Source organism: Carassius auratus, chromosome 25, assembly GCF_003368295.1.
Source record: "Carassius auratus strain Wakin chromosome 25, ASM336829v1, whole genome shotgun sequence".
Lineage (NCBI taxonomy): Eukaryota > Metazoa > Chordata > Actinopteri > Cypriniformes > Cyprinidae > Carassius > Carassius auratus.
Window position 1 is genome coordinate 9035404 of NC_039267.1, and position 27895 is coordinate 9063298.

The following is a 27895-nucleotide window of genomic DNA, read 5'->3' on the forward strand; positions in this document are numbered from 1 at the left end:
AGAATGCCAAACTATTAGCGTATATTCCAAATATCACTTGAGGAAATGAGATTGAGGTAAAAACTAATACATCCTATTGTATTTCAAGGTGTTTTGTGACAATGAAAGTTAATGAAAGCATCTATAAGAATTGCTATTATAATCCCCCCAAAAGAGGTCTAGTGACACTGTACTACTGTATGTTGAATTCAGAAAAAAATGTAATGAATGCATTTTACTAGCTTTTGCCATCCTCAATAGAAGTTCAAAACAGATTTTCAACATTGTTTCTGGTACAAATAAAATGTTAATGCTGCAAGCAACCTAGTAAAAGATGGGATAAATTAAAAATATATGTGGATATATGAAATGTGTTCAAAATGTTTGACAGGCCTTCCTAATACCTCTTCCATTGGGTCTGTAAATTTAATAAATAATCGTTTCACTTATTATAGGGCTCTGGAATACTTGATTCTGATTGATCAGTGGTCAAGCAGATATTTACTAAAGTTAGCTGTTGTCCTTTACTTTATATCAGACCATTTACAATATATGGTAAACTTAAACTACATGCTCTGTAATGGTCACATATATTACAAGCTAAATATATATTTAAAGAGGAGAAACAATCATTGTGTGGACAGTGGGATATAACTGATTAACAGGCAGTACACCCACATAGACACAGTTTTTTTTTTTAGGTTAGATTCTTTTAGTTCTAATTTTGAAAGAGCTCAGCTATTTGGGTTTTGCAGAGGGCAACATGCATCTTTAAGACACAACCCCTTTCAAAATGATCCCCTCAGAAAAATACACAGAGAATTGCCCGGCCTCCCAGAACTACTCCTATGAGCTGCAAGGCTGTCAGCGTACCTGTCTGTCTCTTGCCTCTGAGCGCCAAAGCTGCAGCGTTGACTTTGTGCCCGTTGACGGATGCGCATGTCCAGAGGGACTTTACCAGGATCAGAATGGACTGTGTGTACCTATGGAAAAATGCCCATGTTACAACAATGGCGTGACAGTCCAACCTGGCACATCTATTAACATTAAGAATGAACATTGGTGAGTGCATGACATTCGTTTTATTCAGTAGTTGTAAAATTGTTAAAATATACACTGTACAAATAATATACAAACTATGATCTTAAAACCTTAAAACTTCCTCTCCAGTGTTTGTGTGAATGGAACATTCCGCTGTCTGTCCTGGAAACCTCCAATTGTGGGTAAGACAAAACACTTTTGGATACCTCTCTTTGACACCCAAAACTTTAATCAGGTTAAGGGCTGTCAGTGTTAAAGGTGCCATCTGTAATGTTTGTCAAAAAAAAATCAAGTCATACTCCACGTTCCATAACAGATGGGGGCAGTATGCCTCAATGAAGTGAATTGGTCTACTCTAGAGTAACAAACGAGAAACGGCATAGTCTCTATGCTCCGCCCCTACCTTCACAACAACACTACAGCCATAGCCGAAGCTTAACTGTGCGTTCACACCGCCGGCGTCAAGAGCATCAAAAGTCGCTCTTGCCGCTCTGCTCACGACGCTGCAGAAAGATTTGTGACGTAGATCGAATTCTTATTTTGTATTTAAAGCGGCCGTAAAGCAAACAAGCCTGTTGATCTCGTGCAGACTAACCACAAGGAGTTATAAGTTAACCTCATTAAATATTGTTGTGGACGAAATATTAGGATCCTTTACTTAAAATGAACAATCTCAGACACCTTGGTCCACGTATCACTTTTAATTAATTTTTTATGTCCCTGTACGCAAACAGGGACACATCATAGAGTAATACAAACGCTAAACAGCAATAATCAACCTGTCCTTTATTCTGCTTGGGAACTGATGTGCCAACTCTCAAGCATTCACACGCTTTCACGCCACACATCAATTTTTTCACGCACAGAAAAACCACGAAGCAAAGAGGACACGGAGACCAACATACTAGACAGAGCAGGTTAGTTATGATATAATAAAATGGGTAACGTTAAGTTATTGCTAGCTAATTATCAAATACAGCTACGGTTAGCCATCGCTAACATTAGCACGTTTATCGGACAGCCTTTGATATATTGCTGTTATAACTTCCCGAAAACAAATACACAAACATATAAAACAAACTTCTAGCGAAATACTAACAGCATCTAACTTACTGTTAGAAATGTTGCAAGTTCGGAGTCGAGCCTCATTTCTTTATAGGGGGGGTGAAATGCTATTTCATGCATACTGAGTTTTTTACACTGTTAAAGAGTTGGATTCCCATGCTAAACATGGACAAAGTTTCAAAAGTTCCAAAAATACTCCTTCCGGTTTGTCACAAGTTTCGGAAAGTTTTTTTCCGAGTATGGCTCTGTGTGACGTTAGATGGAGCGGAATTTCCTTATATGGGTGCTAAGGGCGCGTCTGCCGGAAGAGCGCGCGCTCCCGTATAGCAGAGCAGAGAGAGGCTGTGCACAGACAATCACTGATCAGAGCGAGAGCATCGCGAAATGTCACAAAAGGAGTGTGTTTTTGGTTGCCAGGGCAAGACAACCCTGCACAGATTACCAAAAGAGAAACAGCATTAAGGGACCAGTGGATGGAGTTTATTTTTACAGAGCATCAACGGAGTTGTGCAAGTGTTTGTGTTTGTTCCCCTGCATTTCGAAGATGCTTGTTTTACAAACAAGGCCCAGGTTGACGCTGGATTTGCACATCGTTTATTTCTTAAGGATAATGCAATCCCAACGAAAAAGGGTCACGATCGTGTGTTGGAACCGCAGGCGGTGAGTAAAACTGCTTCAAATATCTCTGTGTTGTTAACTTAGCTATCGGCGCGTAAGCACATCAAGTAAACAACATGCGATGTTGTCATCAAACTGCACGAGTAAAACTGCTTCAAATATCTCTGTGTTGTTAGCTTAGCTATCAGCGCTTAAGCACATCAAGTAAACAACATGCGATGTTGTTATCAAACTGCACTTTCCACATGTACAGCTTAAAAAAAAAAAAAAAAAAAAGACGACAAAGTGGAACTTAGTCATTTTCCAAAACCGCTAAGCAAATATATACAGTTTCAGTACATACCACATAGAGAAGCCTTTGCTGATGCTGCTCTTGTTAAATTTCAGCCTCTGGATCTGTGTCACAGCTTCCAGACTCGCTCAACACAAAATCCTACTCGCGCTCGTGATTCTTTAGCTCCGCCCACACGTCACGCCTCTAGGCGCTCGTGTTTTTCCGGGAAAAATCAGTACAGACTATCTTTCTCTTATGAATATAATAAAACTAAAGACTTTTTGGAGTTATGAAGGATGCAGTACTACTCTATAGGTACTCAAGATTAACAGGATATTGAGTGAAAACGAGCATTTCACCCCCCCTTTATGGTCCACCAGTTGTCTCCAGTGATTGAAAGCAGTGCCGATGTTTACTCTGATTCGGCTCCTTTTCTTATCGGATTTGATTTGTGATTACGAGCGCGGTTGTTTCCCTGTAGCGAGTGGTGGTGGTAGGGATCTCTTGCCAAGGGCTTGAGACATCATTTCTCTCTCTTCCCTGAACTGAAATGAAGTAGGGGGCTGTACTTTCCACACGATTGACATCAGGTTCAAGTACACGCCCACAAGCCGTGCGAGTTATTAGTGTATTGCAGGTTGGCTGGTGGTTATGTTGCCCGCATACCGCCTACCCATGGCCGAAACTGGTATTACGACACATGTCGGGCCGGGGCTAGTAATGCTAATGCTAATTAAGGTTGATATCTCTGCAGCACTTTAACTTGACATTTTTTTTATGACATCATCGCCCTCATTTCTTCTCATTCTTTTGATGCATGTAGGTCATGTTATGGATATTTTTACCTCAATTTTTGCATATGGCACCTTTAAGGGAATGTGTGGTGATCAAAATAATGCCACGAGTGATTCTAACTTGTATTGAATTACTTATATTGAGTTAACTACAATTGTGGTCACACAAAATAATTATCCTGTCAAATGGTTGCACAGTCTCCAAATATGGTCACCAATATAAAACTCTTTCCTATGAGTCTTTTTTTTCCACTGTCTGGTATATTCTGCAGAGTGTCCTCCTCCAAAGGTTTTCTTCAACTGCAGTACAGCACGTCCAGATGAACATGGATTGTTGTGTGCACAGACTTGTATGCAAAAGGAAATGGATTGTGTAAGCCCAGTTTCTAATCTGACAAAGCTTGTTTTAGACCTAGGTTTTTATAGAATTAAAAAATACAGGACTCATTCTTTTAAAATTATATGTGTCTCAAATATTGGTTTTGCAACTTAAAACAGGGTTGCAAAAATGTAGAACCTCATTGTAAATGTTCCTATAATATTTATTTATTCATTATACAGTGGGGAAAAATGTATTTGATCCCTTTCTGATTTTGTAAGTTTGCCCACTTACAAAGAATTAAAAGGTCTATAATGTTTATGGTAAGTTTATTTTAACAGACATAATCTCAACCAAAAAAAAAAAAAAACTCCTGCATGCTCTTTAAAACATTTTCCTCCCTCCTTTGTCCTCCTCCTCCCCCTTCTTTCATCAACTCTAATAGCTGAAGACTTTGCCATGTTTTTCATTAATAAAATTAAAAACATCAGTGCACAATTTTCCTCACCACAATCTGTAAAGCACATCTTACCAGCAAACATACACTCAATCATATCCGTCTCTTCACTCTCTGAGGCAGAAGTCTCCAAACTCATTCTTTCTAATCATCCTACTACTTGTCCGCTTGATCCTATTCCATATCATCTCCTTTAAGCCATTTCTCCTCCAGTTGTACCTGCCCTCGTTCACATCATTAACATATCCTTCCACACTGGTGTTTTTACCACAACATTTAGAAAGGCTCGTATAAACCCACAAGTTAAGAAACCAACCCTCATCTACAGACCTGTTTCCCTTCTTCCATCCATTGCAAAAACACTTGAACAAGCTGTGTTCAACCAAGTCTCTGCATTTCTCACAAAGAACAACCTCCTTGACTGCAACCAATCTGGCTTCAGAAGTGGACATTCAACTGAGACTGCCTTGTTCTGAGTTGCCGAAACCCTAAGACTGGCAAGAGCAGAATCCAAATCTTCAATACTTATGTTGCTTGATCTGTCTGCTGCTTTTGAGATGGTTAATCACCAGATCCTCCTATCAACCCTATTGGCAAAGGGCATCTCAGGAACCGCACTCCAAATGGTTTGAGTATTGCCTATCAGATAGATCCTTCAAAGTATCTTGGAGAGTTGAGGTGTCCAAGTCACAGCATCTAACTACTGTGGTGCCTCAGGGGTCAGTTCTTGGACCACTTCTCTTCTCTGTCTACATGGCATCGTTAGGTCATGCAGAAACATGGCTTTTCATACCACTGCAATGCTGATGACACTCAACTCTACCTCTCATTCCATCCTGATGATCCAACAATAGCTGCTCACATCTCTGCTTGTCTAACAAACATTTCTTGCTGGATGAAGGATCATCACCTTCAGTTCAACTTTGACAAGACAGAACTGCTTTTGGTTCCAGTATACCCATCGTTTCATCACAATTTCACCATCCAGTTAGGCACATCAATCATAACAACTTCAAAAACAGCCAGAAACTTTGGAGTTATGACTGATGATCAGCTTACTTTCTCAGACCATGTTGCTAAAACTGTCCGATCCTGCAAATTTACTTTATTCAACACCCAGAAGATCAGGCCCTTTCTTTGGAACATGCTGCTCCTTGTTCAAGCTCTTGTTCTGTGCAGGCTGGACTATTGCAATGCTCTCTTTGCAGGTCTTCCAGCCAGTTCTATTAAACTTTTCCAATTAATCCAGAACACGGCAAGAAGATACATTTTTTAATGAGCTATAAAGAATGTTTCAGTTAGCATTAAGCTAACTGAGACTTTGTTATAGCACCTGTATAATGTATAGTATTGCTCTTTTGCTGATTTTGATTGCTTCCATTGTCCTCATCTGTAAGCAGCTTTAGATAAAAGCGTCTGATAAATGACTGATGTAAATGTAAATATAAAGGTTAGAAACTGATTTGCGTTTTAGTGAGTGAAATAAGTAAATGATCACCTACCAACCAGCAAGAATTCTGGTTCCAACAGATTATGTGCCCATGTGGGACACAGATTAGTCCTGCTAATTTAAGAAGTAGAAAATCCGTGGGAGCTGAAACTTTGAGTTGCCAAACGACAGCCATGTAATTGAAACATTAGGGATTTAGAGAGGATCTATAAAGAGGAGTGGATCAAAATCCCTCCTGAGATGTGTGCAAACCTGGTGATCAACTGCAAAAAAAAAAAAAAAAAAAAAGGTTTTCCTCTGCTTGTCAAAAAGGGTTTCTGCACCAATTACACAATTACAGACCCTTTATTTCTTTGTAAGTGGGCAAACTTACCAGATGAGCAGGGATCAGATAAATATTTTCCCCACTGTACTTGTGGAAAGTCCTACTTAGCCTTTTTTGCATCCTGATTATAAAATGTTTTTTTTTTTTTAATATTTACTCCCCTAGATCTGACAGTAATTTTTTTTCTCTCTTTCTCTGTTATCTTTGTCTTCCAACCACACCCACAGTTCTCGCAGGACTGTGAATCTGGCTGCCAGTGTCCTGCAGGTCTACTTGATGATGGCAGAGGAAACTGTGTTAACCCTTATGACTGTCCATGTCCTCACAATGGACAATTTTATGCACCAGGGACTGAGATAACCGTAGACTGCAATAACTGGTGTGTAAGCTACAGTCTTTTCCATGACTAATTAGCACTTTTTGTATAGTTAGATTGAATAGCCATAAATACTAGGCCCACACAGAATCCATATCTGGATAATTCTTCTAAAATGTAAATGTGTATTATCCAAAAATAGACCCCACCACTTTTTTATAATTATTATTATTACTGTGGCCGCATTCCCTCCCTTCCTAGTGTCTGGCTCTGGGCATTCCTGATACTCAAATAGTAGATGGTAACAGGTCATAGGTTTGATTACCATGGAATGTATGATGAAATAAATATGATAAAATGTACCTTGAATTTAATGTAGTTCATTTTGGATAAAAGCATCTATCAATGCACGTAATCCACACACAAAAAAAAGTCATCAACTATAAAAGTTTGTGAACATAAAACACTGTGGATTCACATAGATTTGAGTCCACTTTCTGTATTACTTTGTTACAGTACTTGTCAACACGGAACATGGACATGTACAAAGAATATCTGTCCAGGCATCTGCACAATATATGGAAGCGGACATTATAAAACTTTTGACCAGCAGAGATTCGGATTCAGGGGAGAGTGCAGTTATATAGCTGCTGAGGTACTACAAGACAAGTACTTTTATTTTCTGTGTACCTTTACTATGCCTCTAAGACTTACAACTTGCTATCATAGTGAAACATTAAGGGCCCTATTTTAATGTTCTAAACGTGAAGTGCATGGCACAGGTGCACTCAAGGCATATCCAAATCCACTTCTGCAAAACGGGATGTGCGCAGGTGTGCATTTTTGCAATTGGTTGTCCTTATTCTTCTAATGATTAAATCATTACATTTTTATATTTATGTAGCCTCACAATAATATTCTGTTACACTGTAATCCTTTTTTTTTATATATTTGGCATGCTTGTGTGATGCAAATCCCTGTGTGTTATAAGCAAAGTCAACAAGCACTGTGGACCGACCCAGAGGCACATTTTCTAACAACGCGCTCGTTAAATAACAAAAAAATATTGTGACATTGACTTTAGACCAGGTTTGAGTTGGTCTATGGTGCACTCTATTTTCACCTCCTTAAAGGTCCCGTTTTTCGTGCTTTTTTGAAGCTTTGATTATGTTTACATTGTGCAATATAACGCGTTCATGTTTCGCATGTAAAAAAAAACAGTAATTTTCACACAATTCACATATCTGTATTCCGCTGTTTTCACTGTCATAAAAACGGGCTGATGTCTTCTATAAAGTCCCTCCCTCAGAAATACGTAACAAGTTCTGATTGTACCAGCAGTTCCTGTGTTGTGATTCGTCAGCAGCTTAGAGCATGCTGCCCTCCTGGAAATGCGATTGGGCTAGTTTTGCAGTAGTTTTGAGAAGCAAGTGGGTAGGATTTGTTTTGAAAACTGCTGGAGATGTACGTATAATCACAGGAGAATTTTTACTGAAGAGATGCTCATGAAAATTGCATTAGATTTTTTGCACAGCCCTAACATCTAGTTAACAAAGCTAAACAGCGTTGCCCTTTGTGTGATAAGTTACAGAAACTTTTAAATGCACCAACTTAAATAATAAAATACACTTACCGGTTGTGGTCCATAAACAACGCCTTCTCCAGACAAAAATGGAACTGCTCCATCTTTCAAGAATAATCTTTGTGCTAATCCGGCATTAAACTGATTGAGATTGAGGAAGATGTCCTCAGCAAAATGTGCTGCACACATTTTGCTTTACATGTGGATTATAATTTTCGGAAACCGAGTTAAACATAAATTGTAACCATTGATCTCTACTGGGAAGGCAAAAACAAAAATGATTGGACTGCGAGATGAAAATAACAGCGTTTCGACGTCATGGGGACAAACACAAACGCAACACTTCGTCTTATCCATTGGAGCGCAATGAGACCACGCCCCCTTATTTGTGTATTCATGTATGCAGAGTTAAGTCAAAAAACTGTTTTAGTGATGTCATTAATGCAGGAAGTAGAGGGATGTAGTCCAAACGGGTTGTTCGTTGTAGGCGAATTCTGTTAAATAAAATATCTCGCTTGGCATTGAGCTTTGAGCTTTAGAATTTTACAGATATTATTTATACTCTAACAACAACATTACACAGTAACTAAAGTTTAAAACATGGGATCATGAAGAGCGGGACCTTTAAAATAGCAATGCGCCTGAACACACCTCTTTTTTAGACCACCACGCCCATGGGAGCACAAATACATTTGCTAATTAAGCAACGTGGCTCTGGATGGAAAAATGCAAACGGTGCCGGACTGAAACTATCAAAAACACTTGTGCTGCGCCTTGCATCGCATTGTGCCGGGTGTATGATAGGGCCCTAAGCATTTAACATTTAGTATAATCCTTTTTTTTTATACAAATGAAACACTTTAATCAGGAGGCAGTAAGATGTGTGGCATAATGTATATTTTTGTTGTTGGTAATGTAATGTCCTCTTGTTTTTAAGGATAAATGTGGAAATAAGACAGGAACTTTTCATGTAATCACTGAGAATATTCCTTGTGGAACAACAGGGACAACATGCTCAAAGGCTGTTGTCATCCTTTTGGGGGTAAGGTTAGGTTTCTATATGATCCCTGTATGAACAAACTCGAATACCATGCACATTACAACACATTGCAGTCACTGTTAAAACAAAATATTTATTTTGTATCTATTCCACATTATCATAAATTCATTCTGAAATTACTATAATTATTATTTTTTTTTAATCTTGCAAACTCTTACAGAGAACTAAGTTAGAACTTTATGGTGGGAATGTAACAGCATTTGATACAGAAAGTGGCCCACAGATCAGTTACAACAAGACAATGATTGGGATGTACCTTGTTATTGATGCTGATATTGGACTGACAGTTTTGTGGGACCGCAGGACAACTGTTCGCATCATTTTGCAACCTCAACACATGGTGAGTTGTTCTTGGAAAGTCTGGAAATGTTACAACATTTAAATGTATTTAATGAAGTCTCTTATTCTCAACATTTTTGTAAAAAAAAAAAAAAGAAAGAAAAAAAAAATACTATTGTGAAGTAGTATTCTAGTAAATTCTATTTCAAACAAATGCTGTTCTTTGACCGTTCTATTCATCAAGAAATACTGAAAATGGAAAGCACATGAAAAAAAATAGCAGGATATTATAACGATTTCTGAAACGATCATGTGACACTAAAGACTGGTTTAATGATGCTGAAAATTCAGCTTTGCATGACAGAAATTGTTATTCAATTAGAAAATACTTATTTTACATTGTAATAATATTTTTCCCCCTTTTTTCTACATTATCTTGATCAAATAAATGCAGCCTTTGTTAGCATGAGATTTAATTCAAAATATTTAAAAACTATAATTTTTCTAAAAAAAAAATTAATAAGTACTGTACCAATATAAACGGAAGATATCAATGTTATATATTGTTGTACTGTATATGGACTTTATATTTTCACAGGGAGGTGTTTGTGGACTATGTGGAAATTTCAATGGAAATGGAAAAGATGACTTTACTACTCAAGGCAGTTTACAAACCACAGATATAATTGAGTTTGTTGACAGCTGGAAAGTGTTAGGCACCTGCCCTGATGCTGCACCAGACTTTGACCCATGCTTTAAGAACCTTGAACGAGAGCCATGGGCAAAACTACAATGTAGCATCATAAAAGACAGTGAAGGTGCATTCAAACACTGCCATAACAAGGTACAGTTTGAATGCATTTTAAATCAATAAATTATGTTACCTATAATGTGGTACACAGGAATTCAGCAGAAAGTATGAAAATGCTTTTTCCTATAGGTGGATCCAAACCCATATTATGAAAACTGTGTGAAGGACTCATGTGCATGTGACACAGGTGGAGATTGTGAGTGCTTCTGTACAGCTATGGCAGCTTATGCTCAAGCCTGCAATGAGGCAGGTGTTTGTGTGGACTGGAGAACCCCTGAGATCTGCCGTAAGCAGCTTTCAATTCTTGTGCACATCCTAAATTTGTAATATCCAAATATGAATTTTACATTTATTTACATTTATGCATATAGCAGTCAATTTTAGCCAACTTTTTTTTTTACCAGTTTGTGTGTTCCCTGGGAATTGAACCCACAACCTTCTGTGCTGCTAATGCAATGCTCTACCACTGAGCCCCAGGCTCTCATTAATTTTCATGTTTTACTGTAATTGAACTATATTTAATTTTAATTTGTGTATGTTTTCATACTTATGTCCATATTCCCATATCAGCTGTGTACTGTGACTACTACAATAAACCAGAAGGATGCACGTGGCATTATAATCCTTGTGGTATACCTTGCTACAAAACCTGTCGCAACCCTTTTGGTATCTGCAATAACACTTTACCCAACCTGGAAGGTGAGTTTTTGAAGACTGACTATACATAGAACACAACAGAGACTTAAATGTAGTGCTAAACATTTTTTTAATGATTGCTAAGTTTAGGGACCATAGATACTGGGCAAGGTAGAAATGTTCATGAACCTGCAATTTCTTATGTATGTATGTATGTACACACATATAATATATATATATATATATATATATATATATTTTTTTTTTTTTTTTTTTAATGCAGGGTGTTATCCAAAATGTCCAAAGGATGAACCTATTTTTGATGAGCAAAATCAGGTCTGTGTGAAAGAGTGTATTCCCAGATGCTATGTCAACGGAATCGAATACAAGCCTGAAGAGAATATACCAACTGATAAGTCCTGTCATGAGTGGTATGGAACATGATATAGACCCTGACAAAGTATATAAAGCATATTTATCTGTGGGTGGTTCCTCCACCTGTTACTCTTATTCAAATTACCTAAAATGTGGCATTCCTTTGACAGTATCTGTAATGAACATGGCAATATACAATGTTTTCAAACTCCTGGTAAGTGAAACACTAAACACAGGAAAAACTTTTGTAGTTTCAATCCTTACAAATAGTTAAAGTTTTACTCACAATGTTCTAAAAATATACTGTTTTGAATCTTACAGGGTGCTGTAACTATGGTGGAAAACAATATGACCATAACGACACCATTTACAACATTAAGGATGACATGGGAATGTGTTATTATGCAGTTTGCATAAATGCCACAGTGATTGCAACAGAGAAACCCTGCACAACACCTTCAACATTTACCACAACTACAAGTACTCCTATGGCACCTGTGTCAACACAAACACCACATGTAACTAGTACAAGTACTGGCACTACACCTTTACCATTTACAACCTCTTCCACTACCACAACTACTCCTTTGGCACCTACCTCAACAGAAACACCATCTACAACTAGTACAAGTACTGGCACAACACATTCAACATTTACAACCACTTACACTACAACAAGTACTCCTTTGCCACCTACCTCAACAGAAACACCATCTACAACTAGTACAAGTACTGGCACAACACCTTCAACATTTACAACCTCTTCCACTACCACAACTACACCTTTGCCACCTACCTCAACAGAAACACCATCTATAACTAGTACAAGTACTGGCACAACACCTTCAACATTTACAACCTCTTCCACTACCACAACTACACCTTTGCCACCTACCTCAACAGAAACACCATCTACAACTAGTACAAGTACTGGCACAACACCTTCAACATTTACAATCTCTTCCACTACCATAACTACACCTTTGCAACCTACCTCAACAGAAACACTATCTAAAACTAGTACAAGTACTGACACAACACCTACAACATTTACAACCTCTTCCACTACTACAACTACTCCCACAGAACCTGTGTCAACAGAAACACCACATGTAACTAGTACAAGTACAGAGACAACACCTTTAACATTTACAACCACTTCCACTACAACAAGTACTCCTATGTCACCTGTGTCAACAAAACCCCCATCTTCAACTAGTCCAACTACTGGCACAACACCTTCAACATTTACCACAACTTCCACTGCAACAACTACTCCCACAGAACCTGTGTCAACAGAAACACCACATGTAACTAGTACTAGTACAGAGACAACACCTTCAACATTTACAACCACTTCCACTACAACAAGTACTCCTTTGCCACCTACCTCAACAGAAACACCATCTACAACTAGTACAATTACTGGCACAACACCTTCAACATTTACAATCTCTTCCACTACCACAACTACACCTTTGCAACCTACCTCAACAGAAACACCATCTACAACTAGTAAAAGTACTGGCACAACACCTTCAACATTTACAACCTCTTCCACTACCACAACTACACCTTTGCCACCTACCTCAACAGAAATACCACTGACAACTAGTCCAAATACTGCCACATCATATACAACCACTTCCACTACAACAAGTACTCCTCTGTCACTTGTGTCAACAGAAACCCCATCTTCAACTATTCCAAGTACTGGCACAACACCTTCAACATTTACCACAACTTCCACTACAACAACTACTCCCACAGGACCTGTGTCAACAGAAACACCACATGTAACAAGTACAAGTACAACCACAACACCTTCACCATTTACAACCTCTTCCACTACCACAACTACTCCCACAGAACCTGTGTCAACAGAAACACCACATGTAACTAGTACAAGTACAGGCACAACACCTTCACCGTTTACAACCTCTTCCACTACCACAACTACTCCCACAGAACCTGTGTCAACAGAAACACCACATGTAACTAGTACAAGTACAGGCACATCACCTTCACAATTTACAACCACTTCCACTACAACAAGTACTCCTATGTCACCTGTGTCAACAAAAACCCCATCTTCAACTAGTCCAAGTACTGGCACAACACCTTCAACATTTACCACAACTTCCACTACAACAACTACTCCCACAGGACCTGTGTCAACAGAAACACCACATGTAACTAGTACAAGTACAGGCACAACACTTTCAACATTTACAACCTTTTCCACTACCACAACTATTCCCACAGAACCTGTGTCAACAGAAACACCACATGTAACTAGTACAAGTACAGGAACAACACCTTCACCATTTATAACCTCTTCCACTACCACAACTACTCCCACAGAAACTTTGTCAACAGAAACACCACACGTAACTAGTACAAGTACAGGCACAACACCTTCACCATTTACAACCACTTCCACTACAACAAGTACTCCTATGTCACCTGTGTCAACAAAAACCCCATCTTCAACTAGTCCAACTACTGGCACAACACCTTCAACATTTACCGCAACTTCCACTGCAACAACTACTCCCACAGAACCCGTGTCAACAGAAACACCACATGTAACTAGTACTAGTACAGAGACAACACCTTCAACATTTACAACCACTTCCACTACAACAAGTACTCCTTTGCTACCTACCTCAACAGAAACACAATCTACAACTAGTACAAGTACTGGCACAACACCTTCAACATTTACAATCTCTTCCACTACCACAACTACTCCCACAGAACCTGTGTCAACAGAAACACCACATGTAACTAGTACAAGTACAGGCACAACACCTTCACCATTTACAACCACTTCCACTACAACAAGTACTCCTATGTCACCTGTGTCAACAAAAACCCCATCTTCAACTAGTCCAAGTACTGGCACAACACCTTCAACATTTACCACAACTTCCACTACAACAACTACTCCCACAGAACCTGTGTCAACAGAAACACCACATGTAACTAGTACAAGTACAGAGACAACACCTTTTACATTTACAACCACTTCCACTACAACAAGTACTCCTATGTCACCTGTGTCAACAAAAACCCCATCTTCAACTAGTCCAAGTACTGGCACAACACCTTCAACATTTACCACAACTTCCACTACAACAACTACTCCCACAGGACCTGTGTCAACAGAAACACCACATGTAACTAGTACAAGTACAGGCACAACACTTTCAACATTTACAACCTTTTCCACTACCACAACTATTCCCACAGAACCTGTGTCAACAGAAACACCACATGTAACTAGTACAAGTACAGGAACAACACCTTCACCATTTATAACCTCTTCCACTACCACAACTACTCCCACAGAACCTGTGTCAACAGAAACACCACATGTAACTAGTACAAGTACAGGCACAACACCTTCACCATTTACAACCACTTCCACTACAACAAGTACTCCTATGTCACCTGTGTCAACAAAAACCCCATCTTCAACTAGTCCAAGTACTGGCACAACACCTTCAACATTTACCACAACTTCCACTACAACAACTACTCCCACAGAACCTGTGTCAACAGAAACACCACATGTAACTAGTACAAGTACAGAGACAACACCTTCAACATTTACAACCTCTTCCACTACAACAAGTACTCCTATGTCACCTGTGTCAACAAAAACCCCATATTCAACTAGTCCAACTACTGGCACAACACCTTCAACATTTACCACAACTTCCACTGCAACAACTACTCCCACAGAACCTGTGTCAACAGAAACACCACATGTAACTAGTACTAGTACAGAAACAACACCTTCAACATTTACAACCACTTCCACTACAACAAGTACTCCTTTGCCACCTACCTCAACAGAAACACCATCTACAACTAGTACAAGTACTGGCACAACACCTTCAACATTTACCACAACTTCCACTAGAACAACTACTCCTACAGAACCTGTGTCAACAGAAACACCACATGTAACTAGTACAAGTACAGAGACAACACCTTTAACATTTACAACCAATTTCACTACAACAAGTACTCCTATGTCACCTGTGTCAACAAAAACGCCACCTTCAACTGGTCCAAGTACTGGCACAACACCTTCAACATTTACCACAACTTCCACTAGCTCAACTACTCCCACAGGACCTGTGTCAACAGAAACACCACATCTAACGACCACAAGTACTGGCACAACACCTTCAACATTTACAACCTCTTCCACTAGCTCAACCACAACTTTGCCACCTACCTCAACAGAAACACCACCGACAACTAGTCCAAATACTGTCACAACATATACAACCACTTCCACTACTACAACTACTCCCACAGAACCTGTGTCAACAGAAACACCACATGTAACTAGCACAAGTACTGGCACAACACCTTCAACATTTACAACCTCTTCCACTACTAGAACTACTCCTATGCCACCGATGTCAACAGAGACCCCATCTTCAATTAGTTCAAGTACTAGCACAACCCCTTTCACATTTACAACCAATTCCACTACTACAACTACTCCTATGCCATCTGTGTCAACAGAAACCCCATCTTCAACTAGGCCAAATACTGGCACAACACCTTCAACGTTTACTACAACTTCCACTATTACAACTACTCCCATGCCACCTTTGTCAACAGAAACACCATTTGTAACTAGTACAAGTACTGCCACAAAACCTTCAACATTTACAACCTCTTCCACTACCACAACTACTCCTTTGCCACCCACCTCAACAGAAACACCACCTGTAACTAGTACAAGTTCTGGCACAACAACTTCAACATTAACAACCACTTCCACTACTACTACTCCAACACCACATATATCAACAGAAACAACACCTACAACTAGTACAAGTACTGGCACAACACCTATAACATCTACTCATACACCACCTACCTCAACCGAAATACCATCTAAAACTAGTACAACTCGTTCCACAACACCTACTTTAATATTTACATCTACTACTACCTACTCTACTAACACACCAATAAATATTGTCCATGGACATTCCACAACCCCCCCTTTGATTTATCCACAAATTGTTAAAACATCTGTCTCTACACCGTTTTCACCTACATCTGTAAGTCAGAGCACTACATTCTGTTTTTGTGAACTACAAGGAAGAAAATATAGGCCTGGTTAGTAACTGTAAATAGTAAATTTAATTATTGAACCATAAAAATTTTTTCAATTCTATTAAATGTTCCAACAGTGTTGTAAAGCTATTTTGATAACTTTCACTTTTTTTTAGGAGAGTCAATATTGGAACAGAAGCACATTGGCTCAGGGATTTGTCTCACCATGATCTGCTCCATAACCTGTGCAATTCAGAACAGCACTGAGCTATGTCCTTCACCTATATCACCTACACCAGCTCCACAATATGACTGTCCTAGATGGAGCAAAACTGTAAAATATACATATGCATTTAACTTACATACATACATACATACATGCATACATATATATATATATATATATATATATATATATATATATATATATATATATATATATATATATATATATATATATATATATATATATATATATACTGTTTTTGATTGCACAATCATGGTGTGATTTCATAGTACACTGTAAAAAGTGGTAACCTGTGATGTATTACAGTAAACAACTATTCCTGTCTGATCTAACCCTTACATTTTTGTTTTCAATGTAAAAGATACAAAATGCAATGTTTTTGCAAGAATATATTTCATTATGAATGTTCTCCATGCCTATTTTGAAATAGCAACAAATTAATACCATTCAATCTGCCTTTCTTCATAGTCTCTAATTCTATTTTCTTTAATATTTCCAGACTAACGAGATTTTTAGCATATCTAAATGCACCATGGCAAAGTGCATAAAGGGAGAGATCATTGAGATTGTCCCATTGCAATGTCCTCTGCTCCAGAAAATTACCTGTGAAAATCATCAGCCGGCAGTTCTGATCTATGATAAGCACCAATGCTGCCAGCAGTATGCCTGTGATTGTAAGTAAATTGTTCCTAATGTAATTCTAACTTTGTGGTTGCCATCAGTTACTGAAATAGTCATCTTTCCTTGCTCACTGTGTATGTAGCATTTTACATTGTTTAACCTCTTAACCTGCACCCCAACGTGGGCGTCCTGGGACCCGTTTCACTAAGGAGGTTCAACCAACTCTGAGTTTAAACTTGAACTCTCAGTTGACTTACCCTGAGATGGGAAAGTCTGAGTTTTCGGTTACAGAAAAGCTGAAATTAGTTGGTTTAATCAACTCTAAATTGACTGACTCTGAGTTAAGCGCGTGCACCACAACTATTAAAAGCCATTAGCAATGGAGTGCCGATATTACTATATACCATGGCAACAGCTCCCGCCAAAAAGCTGTCTGCATACTTCAGAATCAATACAAATGTAATTATTCTCAGTGTTATAATATGACAGGTCAAAACTGGCAGAACGTTAGATTAATTAACTAATAGCTAATCATTTTATGGTATCTCATGGGCAAAAAATATATATAAAATAACAATATTAATCATACAATTTTAAGTGCATTTTTCATATTTTACAAATGATCTGCCAATAGAGTAAGAAAAATATGGCAGTGGCTATTTACACTAAATAGAAATAACATACTTTCTTAGCAATAGATCCTATTTACAGTAGGCTAAGTGCAAGAAGCTCTAGATGCTATTTACAGAAAAAAAATTGTACAGTGAAATCGTGATATATTCTAATTACTATGTAAAAGTAGCAGTTCTTTGTAACAGGTTAAGTGTAAATAATAATTAGATGCTAGTTATACTTTATACGGGCAGATACATACTAGGCCCATGTGCACCTCAGTATTGTTATACATTAACAGGATGCAATAATAACATATTGTAAATTATTTTTTTGTAAATTATTATTTATTAAAATTATAAATAGTTGTATCATTATTAAACACTCGTTAGGCACTTTACTTCCACTTTTAGAACATTTTGTTCATTTTTATTCAAAATAAATTCTAATGTAACATGTGATGGGAAAAGTGAGAAAAACAAGCTCGGCAAAAGCCGGACTCTAACCCAATCAATCGTGTTACAAGCTAGTTTTCGGTGCCCAAAACATTACTGCCTACACCACTGAAGCCGTTATTCACATGTCGTATTTAACCTTATGTGTCGATGGAGGGCGGAGCTACAGTAGATTTGCACTTCGTAATGGACACTCCGAATAATCTTGTTTTCAATGTGCATTAAGAATATTTTTATTACCACACTGGCATATAATTTTACTTAAGCAAAATGCATTTAATTAAGATCCCCCACAGGAAACCAGATTAAGTATCTCATAACATTTCCTTATATATAAAATCTATCTTTATTGTAATATTTATATATATATATATATATATATTAGTAAGTGTTACAATTTTAAGTTAGGTAGGGCACTTTCAGCTGTGAGTCCCTTAATGGCCAACAGGTTAAGTACACATTGAATAAGGTGAAGTGGATGCCATTTATACCACAAAGCATACAGTATCCACCACTCCTCGAAAGGGTCTGTTCAGTCCTGTGGTTTACCATTCCTAATTTAGTTCCTACTCTAAATAACTCTGCTGATGAGATGTGGAACCGTAAATACACTTTTACAACCAAAATTGCAACAAAATCCAACCAAATTAAAGATCCTGATCCGGCATTGACCACAACACACAAAAAATTATAAACATTATAGCCTAAGCAATAAAATTGTATGATAATTCTAGTGCTAGAAGGTTTGATGTGAAACCCCAGATGGGTTTGAGGAATACCAAAATAACTAAATAACTTTCTAATAACTAAATAAATGTTCCGTAACATTTTCCTATTTTTCACCCTCTCCTAATCATAGGCTTTTGTCAAGGCTGGGGTGGTTCACATTACATCACATTTGATGGACTCTTCTACAGTTATAAAGGAAACTGCACTTACATATTAATGGAGGAAATTAGGCCTCAATACCACTTGAAGATCTACATTGACAATAACTATTGTGGTAATGGTGAGCTTGCATCTTGTCCCAGATCCATTACTGTGTCTTACAATGATCAAGTCATCACACTTAGGAATGACATTGGAGGTGTGGATCTAGAGGTAAGACCTACAGTAGGATTGCAAAAAGACTTTGTGTTTGGTCTACACTGTATTGTAAATGTGTTGGTTTTCTTTGTGGTTGCCTGTTTTTCTATAAGGCACTGAAGGACAATGTTAAGCTAATGCTGCCATATGCTCACAATGGTGTGAGAGTAATAAGCTCAGGACTAGACTTGTTTCTGAGTATTCCAGAGCTGAATGTTGGTATAACATTCAGAGCACTTGGCTTTAGCATCAATCTGCCAGTTCAGCATTTTGGAAACAACACACAAGGACACTGTGGTAAGTCAGCACATCAAAATATAAAAATAAAAATAAAAACTTTAAAAGGTTAAGCAGGTCATATCAGGTTAAAGTAAATTAACAATAAAATCATAAGTTGTAGCAAAGAACAGATAAAAAAGTATGTTTTGTAAATATTTGACTAACTGTGAAAGCTGTTAACATTTGTTTAATAAAACAATATGTGCATGGCGATGTAAAATAAAAAAGGAAAGCCGTTGTTGTATGAAGAGGTTTGTTTTTATGCATTATGAATCTAAATTATTCCAAATAATTCTCACTAAGGAACATGCAACAACAACCAAGCTGATGACTGCATGATCCCTGGAGGCATCTTGGTCAATGACTGTGAAGTGATGGCGGATTACTGGCCAGCCAGTGGTGTGAATGGGAAAATGTGCCAACCAACTCCAAAACCCCCAGTCTTGAATATATCCCCACCCACGCCAAAGGCACCATGCCTGGCCCAATCTGAATGCAACCTTCTCGAGAGCAAGTGAGTACATTCTATGAGGTGTAATTAAAAAAAGTGCAACAAACTCTGCGTGATTGCTTCCAAAGTAATATTTGTCCTTTCAGTAATCTATTCTTCATTCTAAACCTCCCCAGGCTGTTCGAAGCATGCCATTCCCACGTGCCTCCTAAAAACTTCTTTTTAGCTTGTCAATCGGACATCTGTAATATGAAAAACCCCACCATAGTGTGTGCCAGTCTTCAGAGCTATGCAAGTGCTTGCTCACAGGTTGGAGTCTGCATGCACTGGAGGAACTACACTAAGCATTGCAGTAAGTTAATTGATATATTAAACCGATTTAATTTAATCTGTATAAATGTATTTAATTTGATCAAATATATTATGATTAAAGACAAATTTTCCTTTCAAGTGGAATATTGTATAGGTGCTGTAGAGATTTGAATTAAGAAATTGTTTAAACATTTCTTCCTCAGACATTAAATGTCCAGAAGATAAAATCTTTTTGCCTTGTGCTAAATCTGAACCACCAACATGTAGAGATGGGTAGGCTATGTCCCTTTTTCACTTTATTCTGAAATAATTTAGACCGTTGTGGAAATACAAAATTCAGTGCTGATAAATGACAAATAAACATGGGTAGGAGATAGCAGATATCATTACTGTACAGTTTAAGAGTTAAACAATATCTGCTGGAATTGTTTACTACTTCTCTTATTGTTCACTTCTGATGAACATACTAAAATATTTTGCACATTACACATGCAGTTGAGTCAAAAGTTTGGATGAGCGCTTAAAACTCTGACACCCTCTTTGGATTGCAGTGTTAAAATAGCCTAGGATGTCATTTTAATGTGATCTAAATGTATTGTGCGTAATAAACTGTTTCAGGCCTATGCAAAGCATAACAGTGCCCACAGAAGGCTGCTTCTGCCATGAGAACACAATACTCTTCAGCAAGGAGTCAGGATTATGTGTGCCAAAATGTGGTGAGAGGCCATTACAGTTTGTGTTTGTATGTGTGTGTGTGTCTGTGCTCTTGTTTTTGTGACATATCAGGACACAATTCTGTATAATGACATGGGTATGACACAGGTAATACAAGGAGAGGGTGACTTATGAGGACATAACTCATGTCCCCATTTTTCGAAACAGTTATAAACCATACAGTATGAGTTTTTATTTTTATTTTGAAAAAATAAAAACGCACAAAGTTTCCTGTGAGGGTTAGGGTTAGGTGTAGGGTTGGCGTGTGTGTGTGTCTGTGTGTGTGTCTATTAGAGGTGAAGCCTTGGTCTTAATACTGTGCATCAAACACATCAACATGCATGTCATAACCATTTTTTTGAAAGTTTCTGATTTTGGTCTTATCTTTTAGGATGCTTGGATCCTTCTGGCACACTGCGTGAGGTAAAGCAAGGTTTAAACTGTTCATTTTATAGCCTCTTGTTGAAAAAAAATCTCATGCCTGTTTATTTTTTGTTTCTGTTGCAGTATGATGAGCATTTTTCGTACAACTGTGAGGACTGTGTCTGTGATAGGGCAAGCCAATCAGTGTTCTGTAAGCCCAAGAAGTGTCCTGATGTAAATCCTGAGATCTGCACTGAGCCCGGCTTTGTGCTGGTCAATGTCACCGATCCCTCAGAGCCATGCTGCAGCAAACAAGTTTGCCGTAAGATTAGCTTGTTTCTTTTTTTCTAATAGGTTTTTCTTCAAGATTGTGGTGCTGTTTTTAAGTCCCATCTTACTGTTGTAGATTGTTCTACTGACATGTGCCCAAGTGGATCATGTACAAAAGAGTCCTGCATTTATGATGCACCAGACAACACCAGACATGTTCTCAAGGTACATTTGAAAACATCTTTTCAGTTCATCAGGCAAAGAATCTTCTCTGTTCCTCAAACTTCATGCAGTCTGGCTGTCTTTTTGTAGAATGGAGAGCAGTACACGTACAAATGTGAAACTGTTACCTGCCGTCAAATGAATAAATCATTTGTAATTGAGAAGAACATCACAGAATGTCCTTACCTGAGTTCAAAGGACTGTGGGCCTGTGAGTAGAATCTCTAGCCTGAAATGCATATACAAAACACTAGTTCTGGATGTATGGTGATTGTTGTTTATTTAACATTTTTGCTATTTTTTCTATCTATTATAAAAATTTGCACATCCCTAAAGCATGTTTAGGATAAGATTAAGAACAATATTTACAAGAAAAGTATGAGAGAAAGGGCGACGAGATCAGAAAGGAATTTTAAAACATTTTTTTTTACATCTACATTACTTAGAATGTTTGAAAATGCAGTAAATGGTGCCACTGGATTATTAAAACCACTGTATACAATTATTTTTCAATCCAAGGGGTTTCAATATGAGGAAAAAGTTGGAGAGTGTTGTGGAACATGTACACAAGTTGCCTGTATTTATGATACACCAGACAAAACCAGACATATTCTCAAGGTACATTTTTTAACTTTTATTCAGACTTTGTTCACCAGACAAAAAATCTTGCTTTATTCTTCAGTCCTAATGGAGTTTGTCTATCTTTTGTTAGGATGGAGCAGTTGACAATTACAAATGTGAAACTGTTACCTGTCGTAAATTGAATGGCATGTTTGTGACTGAGAAGACCAAAACAGAATGTCCTTACTTGAGTTCATTTGACTGTGGGCCTGTAAGTAGAATCTCTAGCTTCAACTCTGCATCGAACACTTCTTCTGGATGTTTTTGGTTGTTGCTTAATTCAACATTTTTCCAACTATTGAAGATGTTTGTACAGCCCCAATGCAGCATTGTGTGCATTAGTATTAAAACCACCATATAAACTTGTTTGTTTTTGCACTTCAAGGGGTTTGAATATATGAGAAAAGAGGGAGAGTGCTGTGGATCATGTAGACAAGTGGCCTGTATTTATGATGCACCAGACAAAACCAGACATGTTCTCAAGGTACATTTCCAAATATTATTTATCATTTCAGTTCATCATCTGGTCTGTTCTTCAGTCTTCATGTTTCATTCTTATTTTTGTTTAGGACGGGAACCAGTACAATTTCAAATGCATGAATGCTACCTGTCTGAAAAGAAATGGCATGTTTATGACAATGGAGAGCTATAAACAATGCCCGCCATTTAATCCAGATGACTGTGTGCCTGTAAGTAGAATATCTATAACTCGAGTAGTGCACTTACACCCCTTTTCCAAGCAATGAAAGAGGATGAGGGCTCAAAGGATAAAACATTTTCTTTGTGTAGGGGACAAAATGCCGCTTCCTTCATATTCATTAAAAACCTTGCTTAAAAAGGCACTTTAACCATTTTAACCTTGGAAAATAGAATTTCATGTAGTGTTTCAAGAAAATTAACCATGTAGTAAATTGATGAAAATGTACAATATGTTAGGAAAAGTCATTTTGTTCAAATGGCTGTGTTCATTGTTTTGTATCGAAGCCTGTTTCCGCCATAGGAAAAAGAAATAAAGGTACTTCTTAATTTTTATCTCACAATTCATACTTTTATATAGACATTTTGAGTTTCTTGAGAAAGAAACTCTCAGGGAAAAAGTCTGACAAAACAAAAATCTGAATTACAAGATGTAAACACAATATTGCAAATTTTTAATTTAAAATAAAAAAATAGTTTGAATATCACATTTCTGACATTTTTACACAGAATTGAAAGTGAAAGAAAGAAAGAAAGAAAGAAAGAAAGAAAGAAAGAAAGAAAGAAAGAAAGAAAGAAAGAAAAAGATTAAATAAAGTTAAAATAACCTTTTTAGTTTTTTATTCTGTGGTGGAAATGGGCTTCCGTAGTTTTGAGAGATTTGAAAATACCAAAAATTCAAAGCAATGCTCTTCTTTCTGTTATTTGTGTTCTTACAGGGAACAGTGCAATTTGACAAAGATGGATGCTGCCAGATCTGTAAGTTATTGTTTTTTCCACACTATTATATTTATGCAGATCATTTAAATAATGTTAAGTAAATTAAAAAACATGTTAGGCACTACATAAATGTTGAGCATGTATTGTTCATGAAAGTCACAGGCTTATATGCCTTTGTTATCTCTCAGGTGAAACCAGCAACTGTGTTCGTGTGAAGAACATCACCCGTCTGCATGTCAAGGACTGCATTTCCATCGAAGATGTAGAAGTTGCATCCTGCACTGGCCACTGTGATGACGGTTCAAGGTTAGAGCATTGCACACCTATTCATGACACACTTACTTATTTATTTTTTAATTCTCAGAAGAACCATGAAGTACAGAGTAATGACACATAGCTCCTAAAACAGCAGCTAAAAAATCCACAAAAACAAATCAACTTCAAACGAAAAGTAGAAAAGTAAAGTCAGCTACATTTTTATCATAAGTATGCCTTAGAATACATATGCATTTGGAAACAAAGATGAAGTTTTCAAGATGAATGCATACCTTGACTCTAGGGGTCAAACAACTAAAAATCAAGTCAGGAAACTTGGTGTGATTCTGGAGACAGACCTTAGTTTCAGTAGTCATGTCAAAGCACTATCATCTAAAAAACATTGCAAGAATTAAATGTTTTGTTTCCAGCCAAGACTTAGAGAAACTTGTTCATGCCTTTATCACCAGCAGGGTGGACTATTGTAATGGGCTCCTTACCGTCCTTCCCAAAAACACAATTAGACATCTGCAGCTTATCCAGAACGCTGCTGAACATCTGAGCATATCACACCAGTCCTCAGGTCCTTACACTGGCTTCCAGTTACATTTAGGATTGATTTTAAAGTACTTTTACTCGTTTATAATTCACTCAATGATCTAGGACCGAAATATATTGCAGATATGTTCACTGAGTATAAACCTAACATAGCACTCAGATCATTAGGATCGAGTCAGTTAGAAATACCAAGGGTTCACACAAAACCTCATTTAATTACTATGCCGCCCGCAGTTGGAATCAGCTTCCAGAAGAGATCAGATGTGCTAAAACACTAGTCACATTTAAATCTAGACTCAAAACCCATCTGTTTAGCTGTGCATTTATTGAATGAGCACTGTGCAATGTCCGAACCGATTGCACTGTATTTTACGTATTCACTGTATTTTATGTAAAATCATTTTCTATTTTTAACTGTATTGAATTTATTTTAAATAAGTCCATTTTAAAATCTTTTCCAAAGTTTTAAAATTGCTTGTTTTATTTTTATTATTTTTCTTCATGACTATTTTACTTTCTTTTATGTTAAGCACTTTGAATTACCATTGTGTACGAAAAACGTGCCTTGCCTTAGCATTTAAACCTTTGGTGTGCACCAGTATTAAAAAATAAAAATCTCACATCCAGCTGTAACACTCATCTGTGTTTTCTTGGAAATCTGTGCAGGTATTCGATGGAAAAGAACACCATGATGCACAACTGTTCTTGCTGCCAGGAGGATAAATTCAGCCTTCAGCAGGTGATACTGCAGTGTGCCAATAGCAGCAAGATCCCTCATGACTACATTTACGTTGAGAGCTGCAAATGCACTCCTACCAAGTGTGAAGAATATACTGAAAAAAAGACCCCTGAACAATTTAAGGAACATTACTTGAAAAATCAGGAGTTGGAAGAAATTATGGCACGTTTAGGTGAAAGAGACCATAGACGAGATCGTGACGACTACTATTTACAGAAAAAAGGTTATAAGGGATGGCACTAAAATGATCAACACATCTGTTAAAACCCAACAAAAAACCCAAATTAATAACAAACTGACAAGAAATATTATTATTTAGACAATTTATACAGTATATATCAAATTTCAAGTATCACATAGGGAGATGCGGGAATGTCAGTTTATGGTTTCTCACTGTTAATTATAGGTGTCTTGTTAGATCCAGTACAGTTTTTTTTTTTTTTCATATATACTGTAGTAAGGGAACATGCCATTAACCAATTACCAGGTTTTACCATGTCATTTTTGTATTTTTTTACTTCAAAAATACACCATAGAACATCTGTGTATTAAGATCTGTTGATCTAAGAAATCAAAAATGTTAAAATATATAACCGAAAGTGATGTTGATTTAAGTTGTAGTTCATTAATGGATTTTATTTTATTTTTAATTTTTTGGAAAATATTACATTACTATTATTATTATTTTTATTTTATTTTTTGTGATTTGATCTAAGGTTACAGTTGGCATAATCAGTTTAGTTATTAAAAAATAATAATACTTAGTCTCTTTAGTAATGCATGATATAATTATGTATTTTTTCTTCCAATAGAATTAATTAAAATCACAATAAAGCATAATAAAAAGCATCAATTACAGTATCCTGTTTTTTTTTTTTTTTTTTTTTGCCAACCTGCATACATTGAGTGCAAAGCCCTGGTGTACAAATTGTGTGCAAAAAGTAATTTTGACTATGCTTGGTTTCACTTGAGGTGAAGTAAAATTTAAGTTAAGTTTTTATTTATCATTTTGGTATTGCATACTGAAAATTGTAATCTTCATCAGCAGTAGCGTCATCCTCTGCAGTACTTACATCTCACTATAAGAGGACACTGTCATCTACCTAATAAAGGGTACAGTTCTCCTCTGTCATTTTTGCATGTTCTGTTGACTCAATTATCTACACGTTTTGAGTTTAGATTATTACAGAAGACTTGATTGTGATTAAGCAGTTAAATATTTATGAATAATAATGACATTCTATGAAATGAGTGGTTAGTAATGCAACTTTCATGTCCAATAGCCATGTAATAAAGTAAATTATTTCAAAGTAAATCCATTTAAACTAAGCAGACCAGATTTCTGAAATGAAAACCAGGGACATTTCCTAGTTTAGTGGTCAAAATATCACTGAAATCTCATTATCTTTACGAATTAAAAAATGGGCACGGTATGTTTTTGTGTTTTTTTATTATTATTTTTTTTTATTCTTGTGGGTTCCATACACTTATATCATAATTGATACAGTGGTGTTTTTTTTTCTTTCTTTCTTTTTTTTTTTTTAACACAATTCACCAAATATCAAGCTGAAAAATAGTAACTATTGCAAATAGCCTGGTGTGTAAAAAGTCCACTCCTTGGTAAGAACATCACTAAACATGATTTTTTTATTATTATTATTAATTTAACATACAAGGCTCATTCAAACACGTTTTGGAAATTTGTAACATTTCATTTAAAAAAGCTGTCATCCCTACCAAAACATGAAATGTATCTAAATTCTTGTCACTTGATAGTATTTGCACTCAGCCATTTTGTGTATTCAGCCACTATATAACATCTAACAAATATATATATATATATACATATATATATATATATATATATATATATATATATATATATATATATATATATATATATTAGGGGTGTAACGGTTCACAAAATTCACGGTTCGGTTCGATACGATACACTGATGTCACGGTTCGGTTCGGTTCGGTACGTTTTAGATACAGCAAAATGTAAAAACATCTCAACTTTTCAGAATGCCGCAAGCGCACCGCGGGTCATGTGACAAGAACTAACCAATCAGCTTCATCCTTTCCCGTAACAACGTTGAGAGCTCAGCCAAGATGTAGGAACAGCTGATCATAGTTGTATATGGATTGCAATTTTGAAATAAATTTAGTAGCAGAGCTACTGCAAGCGATTTTTAGAGCTGCA

The 27895-nt window shown here is 37.0% G+C and overlaps 2 protein-coding genes across 2 annotated transcripts in view; both read left to right on the plus strand.

Annotated features, from left to right (window-relative positions):
• Positions 1–23283, plus strand: part of LOC113042830 (mucin-2-like) — a gene marked incomplete at its 3' end in the record, with an annotated part of 29106 nt that extends 5823 nt beyond the window's left edge. Inside the window, exons 17-45 of the mRNA XM_026201825.1 lie at positions 786–1041; positions 1150–1202; positions 4044–4144; positions 6550–6701; positions 7155–7293; positions 9158–9262; positions 9441–9620; positions 10158–10403; positions 10500–10656; positions 10941–11069; positions 11290–11437; positions 11552–11595; positions 11703–16003; positions 16184–16535; positions 16649–16806; positions 17219–17393; positions 19267–19508; positions 19607–19790; positions 20076–20286; positions 20400–20575; positions 20739–20808; positions 21145–21251; positions 21641–21672; positions 21757–21934; positions 22019–22107; positions 22195–22314; positions 22623–22721; positions 22816–22935; positions 23110–23283. Coding sequence (XP_026057610.1) covers positions 786–1041; positions 1150–1202; positions 4044–4144; positions 6550–6701; positions 7155–7293; positions 9158–9262; positions 9441–9620; positions 10158–10403; positions 10500–10656; positions 10941–11069; positions 11290–11437; positions 11552–11595; positions 11703–16003; positions 16184–16535; positions 16649–16806; positions 17219–17393; positions 19267–19508; positions 19607–19790; positions 20076–20286; positions 20400–20575; positions 20739–20808; positions 21145–21251; positions 21641–21672; positions 21757–21934; positions 22019–22107; positions 22195–22314; positions 22623–22721; positions 22816–22935; positions 23110–23283 — 8498 coding nt within the window. The remainder of the gene's footprint in view (positions 1–785; positions 1042–1149; positions 1203–4043; positions 4145–6549; positions 6702–7154; positions 7294–9157; positions 9263–9440; positions 9621–10157; positions 10404–10499; positions 10657–10940; positions 11070–11289; positions 11438–11551; positions 11596–11702; positions 16004–16183; positions 16536–16648; positions 16807–17218; positions 17394–19266; positions 19509–19606; positions 19791–20075; positions 20287–20399; positions 20576–20738; positions 20809–21144; positions 21252–21640; positions 21673–21756; positions 21935–22018; positions 22108–22194; positions 22315–22622; positions 22722–22815; positions 22936–23109) is intronic.
• Position 23284: 1 nt separating this feature from the next.
• On the plus strand, positions 23285–26304 carry LOC113043737 (intestinal mucin-like protein). Its single transcript, XM_026203306.1, has 4 exons — positions 23285–23413; positions 24140–24179; positions 24329–24446; positions 25620–26304. The coding sequence occupies exons 1-4, from the start codon at positions 23321–23323 to the stop codon at positions 25933–25935; spliced, it is 567 nt and encodes a 188-aa protein (XP_026059091.1). The 5' UTR covers positions 23285–23320; the 3' UTR covers positions 25936–26304.
• Positions 26305–27895: the final 1591 nt, after the last annotated feature.

Excerpts from the sequence above, each read along its gene's own strand:
- LOC113043737 (XM_026203306.1), top strand. The coding sequence starts at position 23,321 with ATGAATGCTACCTGTCTGAAAAGAAATGGCATGTTTATGACAATGGAG. Across the intron at positions 24,180-24,328 it reads AGATGGATGCTGCCAGATCT|GTGAAACCAGCAACTGTGTT; the intron begins GTAAGTTATTGT and ends GTTATCTCTCAG. Across the intron at positions 24,447-25,619 it reads CACTGTGATGACGGTTCAAG|GTATTCGATGGAAAAGAACA; the intron begins GTTAGAGCATTG and ends AAATCTGTGCAG.